Source organism: Euprymna scolopes, chromosome 23 (genome assembly GCF_053919585.1).
Source record: "Euprymna scolopes isolate OS-2025 chromosome 23, ASM5391958v1, whole genome shotgun sequence".
NCBI classification, from domain to species: Eukaryota; Metazoa; Mollusca; class Cephalopoda; order Sepiida; family Sepiolidae; genus Euprymna; species Euprymna scolopes.
The window spans coordinates 57,428,635-57,446,534 of record NC_136504.1 but is presented as its reverse complement, the minus strand read 5'-3'; the positions used below and the strand labels follow the sequence as shown (position 1 = coordinate 57,446,534).

Here is a 17,900-nt window from a genome sequence, read left to right as displayed (position 1 = left end):
TATGTAAAAATAAAAAGGAGCAATAGAGCAATAGAGTTGGTTGGTTATCTAGCTGAAATTTTGATTAGCTTCAGGAAAGAATGCGCGTATTTATCTACATTACTGTCCCTTTATGCCTTTTCTATGGTTACCCCACTAGTGATCGTGAATCCCAATCAAACAGCCTTTTCTCACGTTACAGTTTCTAACACCTTCACATTGACACCGCAAATCGATCCTCGTGACCTCCAACCTCCAACCTCCCAGAACCGGCGTTTTAAATATTTATCCCTTCATACTTAATTTGGCCATATATTAAGGGTTATATGGTAGATATTTTATCTCCTTTTGCGTTATTTACGGATGTATTTTTTAAATTAATCTATCATGATTTCAAAACAATTGAGTTTAGTCATGGAAAGCTATGAATCGATAATCAAAACTCTACTAAATAAAAGCAATATTACTTACCTGTTCGACACTCGCAAGTATGTTTGCACGTCTTACAGTGTTCTTTTTTAACATCTGATTAATAGAAAAAAATGCTTATTTGAAATGTTTGAAAAAGCGAAATCATTGTTAAATATGGAAACAGCGTAGAGTCGGCGCCATTACAAAACTATTAAAAAGATACCCAAACACGTGAAAAAGGAGATTTAGTGGCACACTGGTTATCGAATGAGTTAAAACTCCGTCAGCTCTATTATGTTTATTTCAAATGCCCGTATTCAATTAATCGTTTACAAAGAATATCTTATAATAGTTATTGATCTTTTAAATTATTATCAATTATTAATTTATTGATCCATAGTAATTTCATCGGGATCATTGTGCAGTGACACACTCACATACACACACATTTGTGATCGAAGTAATGGCTGAGCCACAGTAATGCCACCTTTTGTTTAATGCACTTAGAAGTGTGAAGCGAAATAATCTTTTTTGAACAAAGCAGGTAAAATTCATTAATCGAAAGAAAAGGATGATGAAGCGAGGAGTTCAAAAATTAAGACACTGATTAATATGAAGCTGGATTGTGCACCGATTAACTATAAAAACTGTTGTAGAATGTAAATCCATGTAATTAATCTAGTGATTATATAAAACACAACCGTTTAATCGTTTAGTGTATTTTATATTATTACTAAGCTCTAATTATGCATTGAGCACCGTTCAATAAATGTTCGCATAATATATATATATATATATATATATATATATATATATATATATATATATATATATATATATATATATATATATATATAAGCCTGAAGAATCCTAGAGTGGATGAAACGCGGAATATTTAGTGTAGCTTAATCGCCATATATATTTTATAACTTACTATATATATAATATATATATATATATTATATATATTATATATATATTATATATATTATATATATATTATATATATATATATATATATATATATATATATATATATATATATATATATATATATATATATATATATATATATATTTAAGCGTAAATTTAAATTTAAAGTTTTAAATATAGGGGAAAATAAAAGAATTTTAAACTATAAATTAAAATTTACACTTAAATTTATTATTCGACAGAATACTCCAAAGACAATTTTCAAAGTATTTATTCCACGGAGTTTCAAAGAATGCCACTCTTGCTATTCTTCTCATCAGAGGACAATAAGAAACTAGAAAATTATGATTATAGCATGGTTAGAATTTGCTGGTTGATGCATTAGATGAAACAACAATTTATGATATTTAGTCATGAATTGTAAGACAAACAGTTACAAAATATATATATATACAGTAAAGAAATGGAAAAAATGCACAAATCGGGAATAACATTTTAGCGTGGGTAATGACTAGGGCTATTACAACAGAATATATCTTTTGTTTTGATTCTCAGGTATATATCCATTTATATCTTATGTTTTTATGCAGAGTTATGTGATCCTCGGTTCAAAGAAAATTCCTTTTAAGAAACAAAATATTCAGAATGTTAGATCCAATGGTTTAAATTTCAAAATTGCTTAAATTTCAAAACGCCTTTCGGATTACCAATGAGGGAGTTATTACCCACGGTAAAATGTTATTCCCGGTTTGTGCACTTTTCCCACCTGTTTTAGAGTATTCTGTCGAATAATAAATTTAAGTGTAAATTTTAATTTACAGTTTTAAATTCTTTTCTCTTATAATAAGTTCTACTTTCTATTGTGTTTGTATTGAGCTTTTTTATTTGGTTGGGATTAATTCATTAATATATAAATATTAATATTTACATTAAATTGAAGTTTACCTTTGATTATATCGGGTAAGCATTTCTTTTCTGCTCTATTGATTGTTTATATATATATATATATATATATAATTATTATTATTATTATTATTATTATTATTATTATTATTATTATTATTATTACAATAATAATATTAATACCCACAAATACTAGTGTTTCATCCTTTCGGGAATCACCAGTGCAGGGTGACACGATTACTGTCGGTTGGGAGATTCGAACCGGCCACGAAGCCATCTCTGACTCCATTAACAAGGAACAAACCTCACGGGAACCTCAACCGCGAGAAATATCGTTTAAATTTAAGCATTTATTTTTAAATGTAACATTCGTCCAGAGCGATCTAATGACTATAACATCATGATCTGCGCATAAGAACTTAAATGGATTACATATATCTGTATTGCGTTAATAACGGTATCATGCAATTTAGTGTTCACCAGATGTCGTAACGTGCAATTTTGGAGTCAAATTCGAGCTTGTTATATCAATTAATATATCAAAGAACAAGCTCGAATTTAATCCTAAATTTGTGCGTTACGTCATATGATGATTATTAAAACCCACGAAGACGTTGTTATGGCATATTAAAAACACGTACTTATTTTAAAGTACAATAATGCTCTACTTTTGAAGGCATTGGACACCGTATACAAGTACAAATAAAAAAACATTTAAAATAAACATTTAAATCACGAGTGTACGAGTAAATCGTCTAAAGATTCTCATGCACTTTTCATGATAAAAACATGATACATATGATTATAGGAAGAATATGTTTATTCAACAATAATTCCCCCTTTATTTATACCAGTGCTTTGATGTATTAAGCTCAATGTAATTACAAAGCAGATACAAACCAATAACAAAATGCCTATATTCCAAATTTCAATATGTTTTCATGTAAAAGGGAAGAAATTTTTGTGTCAGGGCAGAATATAGTAAAAAAAATGGAATAATAATTATAAGAATAATTCTGCGCTACGAAACAGGTGCTGCCAAGCATTGAAATTTAACATGCTAAAAGAAATAAACGGTAAGATGGACAACATCTGGAAATTTGCAAAATAGACTTCTGATATATATATATATATATATATATATATATATATATATATATATATACTCGGTTTTTTTTATATTCAAAAGTAATGAACTAATGAATTCAACGAGGTTGTTAGATAGTGCTCAATAAAAAGAGCTGATAATACTTGTTTATTGTTATATAAACATGCTCACATCCCGCTGCTACAAATAGCCACTTGTTTCAATCAAACAACAGATATCATCAGGCAGGGATTATTCATTGAACTTTTGAATAGTCAAGTCGCTGCCTGATGATATCTGTTGTTTGATTGAAACAAGTGGCTATTTGTAGCAGCGGGATGTGAGCATGTTTATATAACAATAAACAAGTATATATATATATATATATATATATATATATATATCCAATAATATCCATATATATATACACACATATGTATATATATATATATATATATATATATATATATATATATATATATTGTGTATTTAAGCAATAGACTTTAATTTATACACTCATTGTTAAACAGCACAGAGTGTTTTTGCTTGATCGTCTTTTTGTAATTTCTCCATTTTTTTGTATGGTCGTTCTAATTGTTTCCGTCCATCTGTTCGTTTCTTTTTATTTGCAAGTACTTTTTACTAATTTTCTTCAGTCGCCTTCAGGCAGTTTTTGATTGTTTCGTTTAAAATCTGGATGCTTTAATATGCTTCAGTTCAAATCACATTTAAATAACTTGAAATAGTGAAGCATCTCGAGTGTAAAAAATATATATTTTAACGTTTTAAGAACGTGGCTAAAATAAATGTATAATGGTTTAAAAGTGTGATTTACAAAATGGTATGGAAGTTATATATTTTTTTAAATCAATTTATAAATTTACATTACATCACATATGTAGATATACATGTGTAACTATATATGCACACACACACACACACACACACACACACACACACACACACACACACACACACACACACACACACACACACACACACACGCGCACACACACACGCGCGCGCGCGCGCGCGCGCGCGTGTGTGTGTGTGTGTGTGTGTAAATATATATAATGTGAAAAAAACACTACAACTGCTTTTAAAATAAAAAAAGCAAAATGTTTCAAACAATCGGATTACATATAAGTTAAAAGTTCAGATATCAAGTGGTGTTTAAAATGTTAAAAATGTCCGGTTACAGAACGTAGATTTGTTTCAGATCGCTGCCATCACTACAATAATATATTGAGAACGTGAATAACAACAATTGCCAACCGTTTAGAGATACGCAACATTTTTCATCGAATTTGATCGCAATTAATACGCTGAACGTGATCAGGGAAAATCCCGAAGGATCGATGGGGGTTACTTCCCCTTATTTGTATGTAACTCACGGTAACCTAGCTCTCCTCGTATAAAAAAAAATCAAAACAAACAAAAAACACACAAAAAATAAAAACATCGTTTCAAACGTCATATTTAAAACTACATTCTAAAACAAGAGTTAAAACGTTCCCCACACTAAAATAATTGTACAAAAAATGATGTATTTTAAATAAGATTAAAAGGGGGAAAAATATGACAGTTGCTTTTAAAATAATAAGAAAATACAATAAGGCTGCAATTCTAAAAGTGGTGGCGGAAAGAAAATAAATATATGATGCCATAACAATTATTATTCAGTGTATTTTATTTGCTGACACTCCTTTGCAATAATATAGTGATTGAAAACTTACCTGTCCGGAATGTCTTTGATGTTGAACTGTTTTTATCTTGACACCGTTTCCTGTAATACGTGTTCCGGTAATACCATGGGTGCTAATAATGTTATAGTATTTCATTTTGTTACCTCAGAACGAATGAACATCTATCTGATCTGTGAACTTCAAAGTGCTATTTCTCCTCATTGTAAGAACGTAAACTGCACAATAGATACACAGCCTACAGAGCGTCTGCAACCAGGAAACGGAATGAAAAAGCTGTTTACTTTTTTTTTTTTTTAAGTATATTAAGCTAAAACTAAGTGGCCGATAGCAGTCGAAGACAACTCAATGTGTAAGGGAAGGCGTTATTCCATTCCAAGGATTACTCCACTTTCTTTTGATTCTCCTCCTATAATACTGAGCGTTTAGCAAGTAGGTATCAAGTATCAATTTTAAATCTTTGGTATGATTGAGGATTGAACCTTCATGTCCCGGCCCATTAGTAAACACTCTTACCTTTATATTAAATGGACCGGCATGTTAATCATAGAAATAAATCATCCACACATACTCGTAGTATATATATATATATATAACACTGCGCTGAGTCGTGATAAGTTCTGTCCAATAAGTGACAGGGTCGTGATCTCAAGGATGTATCGTCAATCCTGACGAGAGGCAAAAATAGAAAGAAAAATCACAACTTCACTGTAGCACCATTTGCGCAGATCTGTCAGCTGTAGGTGTTTACCACCATCCCATCTAAAAACACAATTTGTTTATACAATGAAAGTAATTTAAATTAACATTACATTACCGCGGGCCTGTTTCCCCGCTGATTACAACGTGGTCGTCTTCAAATTTAATGTCAATTCTTGTTATATACCACTTCATAAGTAATCAAATTAATTTAATTGATCAATCTGCCCAATCTTTTAACCAGCATTCATGACGTCTAATTAATCCTTATACTGAGTAGCCCTTGACTATAAGGAGCAACTCAAATAAAAAAATATTGGTGATTGTACAAAATTCCCTTATATTTATATAAAAACAAATAAACATTTGTATGATATACATACTCGTGATGAAAAAAATCGCAGACCAACAGTTACGTAAATTGATCAAGTAGTTTTATTTTTAAACTTGCAAAGATACCCGCGCTTCGCACGGGACTTACCTGACCTTAACCTTTGACCATGACATTGAAAAATGGCGTCTGTACGTCGGAAACCGTCATTATGTCAGGTTTGGTCATAATCGCTCCAGTGGTTTGGGAAGTAAGAAAGTATATATACATAAGATATGACCTTGATCTTTGATCTTTACCTTAGAAAATGGTATGCACAACCATGGGGAAGGGACCATCATCATGCCAGGTTTGGTTATGATCGGTCCATTGTTGTGTGTGCTGTAGGAGAGTATGTACACATACATACATATTGACCTTTGACCTTAACCTTGAAAAATGGTGTGCACCGTCCCTAGGCGGGTGACCATTATCATGCTAGGTTTGATCATGATCGGTTCTGTGATGTGGGCTGTAAGAGAGTTGTACACACACACACACACACACACACACACACACACACACACACACACACACACACACACACACACACGCGCGCACGCGCACAAGAACGCGCACGTGCACAAGAACGCTACTACTTTATATATGTAGATAAGGAAATCAAATGTTGTGACTTAGCGAACAGCGACGAAAAACTGGCTGAAAACAAGGGAAAGAACTTCAAATAATTCAAACTTGCAAGCTTTTAGAAAGCCACTCTTAACATGGGGACATTGGAAAAGCTCATATTCGCTTAAAACTGATTTTCTTTATAAAAGCATAATTACTTGATTAATTTACGATATTTTTTGAATACAATAATTTATTTCCGTCACGGGTATGTACATCATGCAGATTTTTCTTTCTTTTTTTTATATAAAGGGAATTCGGAACAAGCGCCAAAATAGCTAGTCGATTAAAAGACCGTTTAACCGTTTGTGTAAGCATTCAGCGTCCCAAAGTAATGACAGTAATTCAAGTTAACTTCCGTTCAGTTGTTTTTCACTTTCCAAATATATTCTGGCTGGTCGATCAAAGAAGCTGTTAAAATTGTGAATTAAATCCATGATGAAGAATACATGTCCTATGAAATGTTTAGATATCGACAAATATCAATGGGCATTTTGGAGAAATTATCTACAATGGAACGTCTCAAAAAGCGATGTGTGTTAAAGAACAGTATAAAAATTCAATGTTAATAAAACTACAAAAAGAAATCGATTTTATGTTAATAACTTTTAAAAGAAATCAATTTAATATTAATAAAACTTTCAGTTAGATTCTATTTTGCACTCTTTAAATTTATTTCATTAAGTGTTTATAAGAATTGGAACGAGATACCATAAGTGATAACCGGAAGTTAACTCTCACTAGTTTTGGACACGGAAAACGTACACAGCCCCAAACCATCATACGGTTATATCAGAATAAACAAACAATACGATACTTTTCATATCTTATTGCTTTCTCGTGAACTCTTCAGGCGTTAGTACTGCAAATACAAGAAATAAAGATAATTATTTATTTTTATCATTTAATATAGACAAAATCCAAACAAATAAAACTGACTTAGAAGATGAAGATTTATTTTAATTATATTTAATTTATTTATTGATTATACCCTTTCAACCATCTTCTATTTTGATAAATAATACTGTTAAGTTTGCAGGTTGAAACAAGTAACGTAGAAAGCAATACAAATGACGACTCAACAAACAAAGGTAGATCAAATAAGAAGTGTATTAGGAAAAGGTATATTTACAGGATATTTACATAATGGTGTCAAATAAGAGAGTCTTTGCTGGAGAAACATATCTGCTCTCGGCGGCCTTCGGTGGCTTCTGGTGAACACACACTCAGACTAACTGAGTCTTCCTATTTATGTGTAATTGCTATCCACATATGCAAATGAATGTGTGCTACCACAAAAAATACCATTTCAATTTCTTAGTGATTAAAATATCTCAAAGAATATGTATTACTAGCGAATCATAAATTATTTAACATTCTCTAAATGTCTTTTATGCCTTTTGTTCTTATGCCCACCTTTTTAGTCCGCACAATTTTTACCAAATGATATCGTGGGGTATTCATTCGCGCCGGAAATTAAAAAGCAGCAAAGATGATACTTTTTTGTATTGTAGCATGATTAAACACATTTTTTCTAAAGTAAGGTTTCACTAATGATAGTAAATGTATTTTAAATCTGAATGCATGATTTTCGGCAACAGCGAAATAAATACACTGAACTGACAAGAGAACTAAAAGACATATGGATGATGAAGAAAGCGAAGATAGCAGCAATAATCGTGGGATCACTAAAAACAATCCTGAAAAACTTCGGAAAAAGAATGAGAGAAATTGGAATCAGGAAGATGGCTAAGAAGATACAACGGATAGCAGTAATTAAAACGGCTGAAATATTAAATAAAATTTGTGGATGCAGACACTAATACACATGAGCTACAAACACTATTCGGCCGTATGGAAACTGTTAGAAAGGTGAAATGGAAAGATAAAGGAACACCACATGGAAACAAAGAAAACTGAAACTATAATTGTAATTTACCCCCCCCCTAAAAATAGTAGAGAATCGGCAAAGAAAACTGAAAAAAAAATCGAAGAAAGCACTAATTAGATCTCCACTGGATGAGTGCGAACAGAACTGGAACCTTGGGGTGGCGTATTTCTACCCAAATTCCAGTGATGACAAATTGTCATGGTCAGTGAGAAGTCAATGGCAAGCGGCTGTTGCTATGATGCAAATAAATTTGCAAAGACTATCGAAATAAGTGGAGAGTACTGAAAATCTGGGGAGACTTGTTGCTACCAAAACTCCAGGGAACATCAGCGGTTGTTGTCGATGAGCAATTGTTACATGATAAGGACTGTCCCCTTTTCATGTAAGTATAAAAATAGAGAGATTTATTTAAAATGAAAATGAAATAGCAATAGATGAAATTCGAACCTCGTAATTTAGGTTTAGAAATAGATTACGTGTGAGAATTAAAAAAAAAGGAATGTAAAACAAACGATTGTTTAGAATAGAGATAAAATATTTCAAGAAAAGAAAGTGCACTGTCAAGTTTGTTATGAAATTTTAATTGAAAGAATGCAGCTATAAGATAATGTTTTTAACATATTGGAAAAATAGGTTACTAAGTATAGGTTAAAATTCCTTTTGTAGAAAAAGGAAAAGTTTTGGACACGCATGTCCAGAACACGTGAAATAAGGCACATGTTTTAACATGTGTATGACGTCACGGAAAATAGAAAGTTCTAGGGATAGAGAAAAAACTTTAGAGTAAAAGAAGACAGAAACTGGGAGAAACTCAGAGAGTCTGGAGTTTGGAATTCGAACGTCTAGAAGCGAGACGATCACTTTTAAACTTAATATGTGAAGCTTTGAATTCTTGATGATGAAAATCACGGCCGGTCGTGAAAAGAAATAAAACCATCATGTGGTTTTGTAAAACGTCGTCTTGTCTTATGATTCTACAAAAAGGTAAATTGAATTGTTATTATATGTCTGTGTTATAAAATGTCGTGACATACACATCTCATATCCACAATGTGAATCAACATCTCATGTCTACACAGTGAACACTATCTCCTCACTCAAAGAGCTTCCTCTTCTCCTTCTTCAACACATCTAAGGAATGAACATTTAATATATAGGAATCGTTATAAACGAACAATCTCTCCCTCTCTGAGTCTTTCAACATCACTCTTAATTAAACAATCTCTCTTACAACATCTCTCTCTCTCTAAGATACAACAAGCCATATAATAAGACTCTCTCTCAAGACAAACACTCTAATAAGACTCTTACTCTCTCTCTAAGACTCTCTCTTTTAATGAAACCCCTATATGTAACACAATCTCTGATGATGACCTGTTTGAGAACTACTAGTGAATACAAATAGTATAAAGAAAACTCTGAACCTTAGAATTTTTCATTGACTTTTCCTGCCCTACATTACATTCTTTTTCTCCTTTTCTTCTTTTGGAATAAAATGTATTTTGATTTGATATTTTTCGAAATATATTTATTCAGGTTCGGAACATTGTTAAACTGAAGCCATCTTCATCAATAATTTTCACTGCATCAGCCCCTTAAATCATCAACAAAAAAGAAATATCCTACATTTCTCTATATATTCTAGATAAGTATTTATATTAGTTTAAATAAATATAAACCTATCTATTTTTATAGTACATATTATAAGAGGTAAAATAATTTGATTTCTAAAGTCTATTTACATTTTTGTCTTAATGAAAGATGCAAGCGACCTTCAGAATTTGTCATTATTCGCTTATTGTTATGGTGAGTCTGATTCAATTTTAATTTCGTCCGCAACCAAACTCATAGTATCCGGTCATCCGTCCAAAATATATAAAAATTTTATTAATGTTTGTAAGAAACTTTTATATAATTCCTAAAACTTCCTAACCGCAGAGAATAATGATTATCTTCGTCAGATTTAAAAAAGGGCATCGTAGTCGTAATTGCGTTGTGTAGGTATGTATTTCTCAGTGTGTAAGCGTTTTCTGTCAAGCGAATAGCAATTAAGCAGTTTAAAATGGTTACCATATCAACTGGTTTTAAAGTATTAATGATAAACTGACTTTCGGGAACTAAATGATCACTTAGTGCCAACATCTGTTTAACATGCCCTCAACGTTGCTCAGTATGAACATCTGTAAAAGAGGAGAGCCTGCTTTTCATTAATCCGGCGAAAACTCGTTAAAATATTTTGATTAATTTTTAAGTATTCCTTGTTTAAAATAATTTTTATATACGAATTTTTTTATTTAATTTAATTTTACGTTATTGAATTTTTTAATTTCAGGAAATAATTTATTAATAAAACTAAAACTAATAATTCAATGTGAAAGTATCAAAGTGACACAAAAAGTCCCCACGTGCAGGAGTCAGCATTTTGAGATGAACAAAAGCACACACACACACACACACACACACACACACACACACACACACACACACACACACACACACACACACACACACACACACACACCTTCACAGCTCTAGAACTGAATCGAGGGATTTTATTTATTATTAAAATACAGGGGGAGTCACGGGAAACATATGTTTTTAAGGAAATCAATGAACTGATAAAAAAAGCAATTAAAAATCAATAACTAACTCAAACAAAATTTAACATAAAAGATAAAAAAAACAACAACAAACTATATGGCATCTTAAGCAGGTTTAAAGACTACCTTTCTCACTCTCTATCCTTTATGCAAAGAAAAACAAGGAGCGTTCTAAAAACATCCGTTTCCTGTGACACACCTTGTAGAAGGAAACACAATGGAAACTGGACGTACTTAGATAAAGCAGCGTGTCGATTTGTTAACGGCAAGGAGAACAAGGGAGGCACTATGTATTTAAAATTAATATTACGTTATGATCTAAGTACAATTCTTTTCAAGGCTAATCACGTTCAAACCTAAGACGCATTCCTTCTTTTTACAATAACAAATACTTAACAAAATCAGGAATGGAACAAACCTACCAACGAACGTTCGAAGTAACACATCAAAGTCTCCCACAGCCGACCATTTACTTAAAAAATCCTCATGCGATAGGAATTTCATTTACCAACTTAAGTCATGCTCATTCAAACTTTAATTTGAAGATCCTGAAAACTATTCACATTCGTTTGAAGAGACCTTCTCGTTGTAAACAGAAGAAATGTATATTAGGTTTGAACATGTTTAGGCTATAAGAGATTCGAGCATTGTACATAGATCATAACACAGCTTTCGTTATATATATATATATGTGTGTGTGTGTGTGTGTGTGTGTACACATGGTCTCCCATTTTTCTCCTCGTTAATAGATATTAAAGTCCCTTGATTTTCATACGCATAGTTATCCTCGTGCTTCTTTCCCTTTTAATTCTAAATAAAATCCCCCAATTCAGTTCTAGAGGTATGAGGGCAAAACTGGCCAGCAAGCACTTTTCCCTCTTCTAATCATAAATAAATCAGGATTCGTCTTCTCTTCGTAGTTGCAACATTGAAATTTAATGTCCTACAAAAAATCATACTATATATATATATATATATATATATATATATATATATATATATATATATATATATATATATATATATAGTCACCAGACTATCCATTCACGTGTAATCACCTTTTTCTTCACCATATTCCCTCTGCTTCACTTTTTTGTTATCAAGTAAGATCTTTGACTTACTTGTTGTTTCATCAAATACTTTTGTATGCAAAATCCAATCCCGCATTTTGCTAATTCCTACCCTCTGATGAGAAGGAAAGTATTTCTTCGAAACTCCGCGGATTAAAGACTATCCACTTATCAAGTGTTTCCTTTTCAGATTAAATATGCTTTTAACTCTTTTTCGAAGTGTTTTTTAACATGTTTTATTAACTGTTTGCTCCTATATATATATATATATATATATATATATATATATATATATATATATATATATTGCTGCAATATATATAAATGGGGTTATGATTAAAAAAACCTCAGAGGTTATACTTATAGCCACTGGCGATAGAAACTGACTAATAAAATGAAGGAACGTTCTGGCAGAAATATCAAACAATTTTTTTTACATTACTTTTGTTTCTTTTGTTTTACGGTATTGAATTTTGTTTCAATAAATAATTAATTATGAAAAAATAATTCAATGTGAAATTATCAAAGTTACAGTAGCATGAAAAATACGTACATACAAGATCCAGTGGTAAATATCGTTTTTTTTTTTAAATAACATTTGGAAATGGAAATGTATTCTTTATATTTTTAAAAATGTAATTTTTAATTATTAATCAATATTTATTTAACATTTTAATTTTACAAATATCCTTTATTCGTAGTTATAAAAACATTGTATTATATATATATACATATACATACACACACATATATATACACACATATATACACATATATATATATATGTAGACTCACCCCCCCCATATATATATATATATATATATATATATATATATATATATACACGCATATATATATACAGTTAGGATATCAATACTATAAATTAGGTTCAATATAATAATCGTTAGAGAGTTGTATCTATAATAATAAATTCGTAATCTGCATGAATTAAAGTATCATATTTAAGCGTATTTACGACCGGGTAACGTCGGGTTGCCTGCTAGTATTGCTATTGTCGTTTTTTTATTGTCGTCCGTGTTAGAAGGAAATGTAGGCGTGAATGATGTCTTACCTTACACCAAAGAGATTGGCAGCAGCCTCTCCAGCATATTGGCAATTCTGAAAAATGAAAATAGTAATTTAACACCATTTTCCTAAATGTTCAAATATCATACTGATCTCACCCTCTTCGAATATTGTAAGGAATTATATAAATATACAAATAATACAAAGTGGGCTGCCCATATTACGAATAGACATTGCTAGTTGTTGTATTTTTTTCTAGAAAGGCAGACATTGTTTTAATCAGTAGACAACCAATATCACCACATGTAAACACTTTTGGTATATTTACGCTAGGAATACATTCGTACTGCATTTTTATGAATCCACTTCTACTAATCCGCATTCAACAAACTTCTCTATCACCTATATCATTCTTCTTTACTTTATTCTCCACGTACTTAATTTTTCTACATACATACTCACTGCCAAATGCTGTCAGCAACTAATCATCCTGAAAAATAAATATAGTATTTGTTCAACAGTGAGTTTACATGGTAATTTAACACCATTTTCTAAATATTCAAATATCATAATAAATTTATATAAATACTCAAATGATCAAAGTCGAGGCATAAATATCGACTATATTTAGAGTGGACATTGCTAGCTGTAATATTTCTAGAAAGACCGAAATGGTTTCTACCATTTTCATTTTCATCAACTCTATTGATAGTTTCCCTACCTAAAAAGTTTATTTTTCTTTCAGTTGTGTATTTATTTACCTAAGTGTTTTTCTTTCACACTTGTCCCCCCTCACCACCAAAGAATACTATTGTTAAAATTTATTCTTGGAATTTATTGTTGTTAATTTGCGGTTTGTGATTCGCTTGCTAGTTTCCTAAAAATAAACGCATTCTCCAATTTTAAATCAACGTCTGCCAACGTGTTCTTTTCTAAAAAAAATCAAATAAAAAAATCAATAAATAATAAAATAAAATAAAAATAAAATAAAACGGCCGACGCCATTCTTTTGCAAATAGTCATACTAACAAATCGCCGGCTAGCATCGAATATTTGATAAAGGGGTAGACAATTTCCATTCAAATCAAGTCGGGAATGGCTTCACAAAAATAACTATGTTGCTCAAGAATTACATACGTTAATTTTGCCAACTGAATTCTTTTCTGTATTTCACTTAGTGAGAGGGAAACCTATCGCCATGCTTTCTCCTAAACAGGTCAAGTGAACTTATATTAGGATACTTATTATTATTATTATTATTATTATTATTATTATTATTATTATTATTATTAATGGAGAGTACAATGCATTGTGGATACGCTGTCGGCATCTCCCATAACTCTCGCCTCTCCTAATTTGTCCCTCAGCCTTCGTTTAAAACGAGTGATTTTTCTGACAAAGGGAGAAGAAAAAGCTACATTCTAGGTCGGCAGTATTTTTGCGTGAGCAGTCGCATGAGATGTCGGAATTTTTTTTTATATTTCTATTTTTGTAGCCATGTCAGTAATAAGGATGCTAGAAGTAAACGTTTTACTGAGCTGACGTTATCCGCCTGATAGTCAGGGAACCACTAAGGAGGCCATTCTATCAGCAGGTGCAAATTACTGGGGTTGCGGTATTGCCATTTGGTGAATGGATTCTGGACCATGTAGTAGCTTCTGGTGGGGCTTGCCATATCAGTGGGTAATTGTTACGGCTTTATCTTATCATAGTCTACAAAAAAAGCAAAAACAAAAATAAAATATTTATTCGCTTCTTTTTCTCCCTTACTCTTCCTCTCTGCCCTGATCAAACCAAGTCTGTCTACCTATTCTACAAATCAAAAAACTCCATTGTGAGCAGTCTCCAGAACTTCAACTTCCAATGTAGACCTCCACTATCATGCCTTCTCCACCATCAGGGGTCTACGTTCCAACCTTCCAGTGGTTGAAACCCAATTACAGGAGACCAAACCAGACCTATTATTATTAAGCAAAACTGGCATTGGACCGACTACTTCTCTAGATGAGTTCGTAATTTTGACTTTGAAGATCACCATGGGTATTGAATATGTGCCTACATAAGAGATGGCTTTCCACGTGGTAGAGACCTCTCTTAGAGTAGACCCTAAATTGCCCTATGTGTGCTTCCGAATTGCACTTGCTCACACCACTGCGTTTATATTTGCCCTCTATCGCCTCCACAACAGCTAAGTTACTATCTTTAAGATATATCTGAGAAAATTGACTACATCCTGTCTACTTATCCTTCGACTAACATTCACATCTGTGGAGACTTAAATTTTCACAATGTGGAATGGGCAGCCCATTCAAATAATACAGATGATGAGGAGAGGTTCTGTCACGATATCTCCATTGATTATGACCTAACCCAGATTGTCCACGAATCCACCCGTGTTCCCGACATTGACGATCAGTATACAAGTCTCCAAAACCCTTTACTCACAACTTGCCCTAAGCTATGTTCATCTTTCGTTCTGTCTCCATTGGGATATTCTGACCACTTTGTTGTCTCAGTTAAGATAAAGACAAAATGTAATAAGTCTTCTGACGAACCTCTCCATTGTACAGTATATCGATACTCTATGGCTGACTGGAATAGCTTCCGTATATTTATATCAGATTTACCTCTATGTTCCATGTTTAAAAAGAACGTGCCCTCTATAGTATCTGACCTGACGAAATCGTTAATTATAGGTATAGATCACCTCATACTCTCCAAAAATTCTAGAGAAAAACTAACAGCTAGCTGTGGTTCCTCCAGAATATGCTGCGGCCATTGCGCACAAAAATTATTTCCATTGCTTCCAACATAATAGATGTATTGGGACTAAAGCCGCATTCAGAACTACCAGTAACCACTGCAAAAGAGGAATAAAAAATGCGAGAGAGTTGTATGCTCAGCCCGTCAAGTCCAAAGTAACTGAGCAGCGGCTTGGTTCCATCAGTATTGGCAATTAACAAACAGGGTCCTGAATAGAAGCGTGTGCTCTATCCCAACCATCATCAATGGACATGAGACAATCTCGTCAGCATCAGACAAAGCCAAAATCTTTGCCAAGAACTTTGTGCGATCAGCTAACCCCTTATATTTACTCCTGTGTCTGAAAACACGCTATGTGACATGCAAATATCTGCGTGATGTTGCCAAACTAATAAAAAAACTTGATTCCAGTAAAGCAACTGACCCTAACGGCATTCCTATTTTAGTGCTCAAAAAGCTTCAACCAGAACTAGCTCCCACACTTACAAAGCTGTTTAAACGTTGTCTTAAATAGACTTGCTTCCCAACTCCCTGGAAAACCTAATCTGTATGTCCCGTATTTAAAAATTCGGGTGATCGGCTATCTTCCTCCCGATACAGAACAATCAGTCGCCTGTGCGTCATGAGTAAGTTGCTGTAATCTGTGTTAAATAGTAAAGTAGTCAACCACCTCAGCAAAAATAACCTCCTCAGTGACATGCAATATGGTTCCGTTCTGCTAGATCTATAGCAGATGTGCTAACAGTTATATCTTATAGGATATGTAAATTTCTCGACGGGGACTTCCGTTTTAGGGCAATTGTTTTTGGCATATCAAAGGCCTTTGACAGAGTATGGCATAAAGGTCTACTTCTCACGATCTCCAGCTACGGTATAGCTAAAAATGTCTTTTCAATTATTAAATCATTTCTCTCTGATAGGTTCATAAGAGCAGTAGTTGATGGACAGAAGTTAGAAACTCACAGTATTAATGCTGGTGTCCCTCAGGGGTTCATCTTAGGCCCAAATCTCTTCCTGATTTACATCATTGATCTCCTAAATCACATCCTAAGATCATTCATAGACATTTATGCTGACGACACTACAATCTATAGCAACACTTAAAAGGCCGTAAACGATAAGGTTCTCTCTGATTCTCTCTCCTTTAGTCTTGAGCACATGGTGCAATGGGGAAAGAGGTGGCTGGTTAATTTTAATGCATCTAAAACCAAGCTTATATCTTTACATCATCAACGCTCTGATCCCTGTCTGACATCAATTGAAATGAATGGCTCTCATCTTGGGGAGGCTCCATGTTTTGACAAGCTTCTGGGACTGACCTTTACTTCTGATCTGAGATGGATCAAGTACATCAAATTTACTGCTTAACAGAAGAGAAGGACAAGAGGATATACAGAATAAAACAAGCAGTGAAACTGAATACAAAAAGACAAGAAAAGTAAAACGGGAAGAGCATTAGCAACACAGAGCCAGACCAAAGAAGAGACACACGGACATTGCTACAAAAAAAGATATTTGGATAGAGAAAAAGATGGGCTGCTGATAGCCACACAAAACAACGCAACCAAAACTAACTATATAAAAGCCAATATAAAACAGCACAGGAAAATATAAATCTGGACTCTGTTAATGGAAAGACACAACAGCAAATCACATGATACGCGAAAAACATACATAAACACAATAGAAAAAATTGAGAACTATGCAAACGTCTGCACTTTGAACGTGAAAACAAATGACATGTGCACACAGCAAAGTAGTGGAAGCACAAGCGGACAGATGCATTTAAGCAAGAAAACTGTACATGATAACAGTCAAGAAAGAAACTTGATAAA

The 17,900-nt window shown here is 32.7% G+C and overlaps 1 protein-coding gene across 1 annotated transcript in view; it reads right to left on the bottom strand.

Annotated features, from left to right (window-relative positions):
• Window positions 1–17,900, bottom strand: part of LOC145245919 (matrilin-1-like) — a 145,871-nt gene that overhangs the window by 17,252 nt on the left and 110,719 nt on the right. Inside the window, exons 10-11 of the mRNA XM_080107661.1 lie at window positions 13,354–13,395; window positions 451–504 (exon numbers count right to left, since the gene is read on the bottom strand). Coding sequence (XP_079963787.1) covers window positions 451–504; window positions 13,354–13,395 — 96 coding nt within the window. The remainder of the gene's footprint in view (window positions 1–450; window positions 505–13,353; window positions 13,396–17,900) is intronic.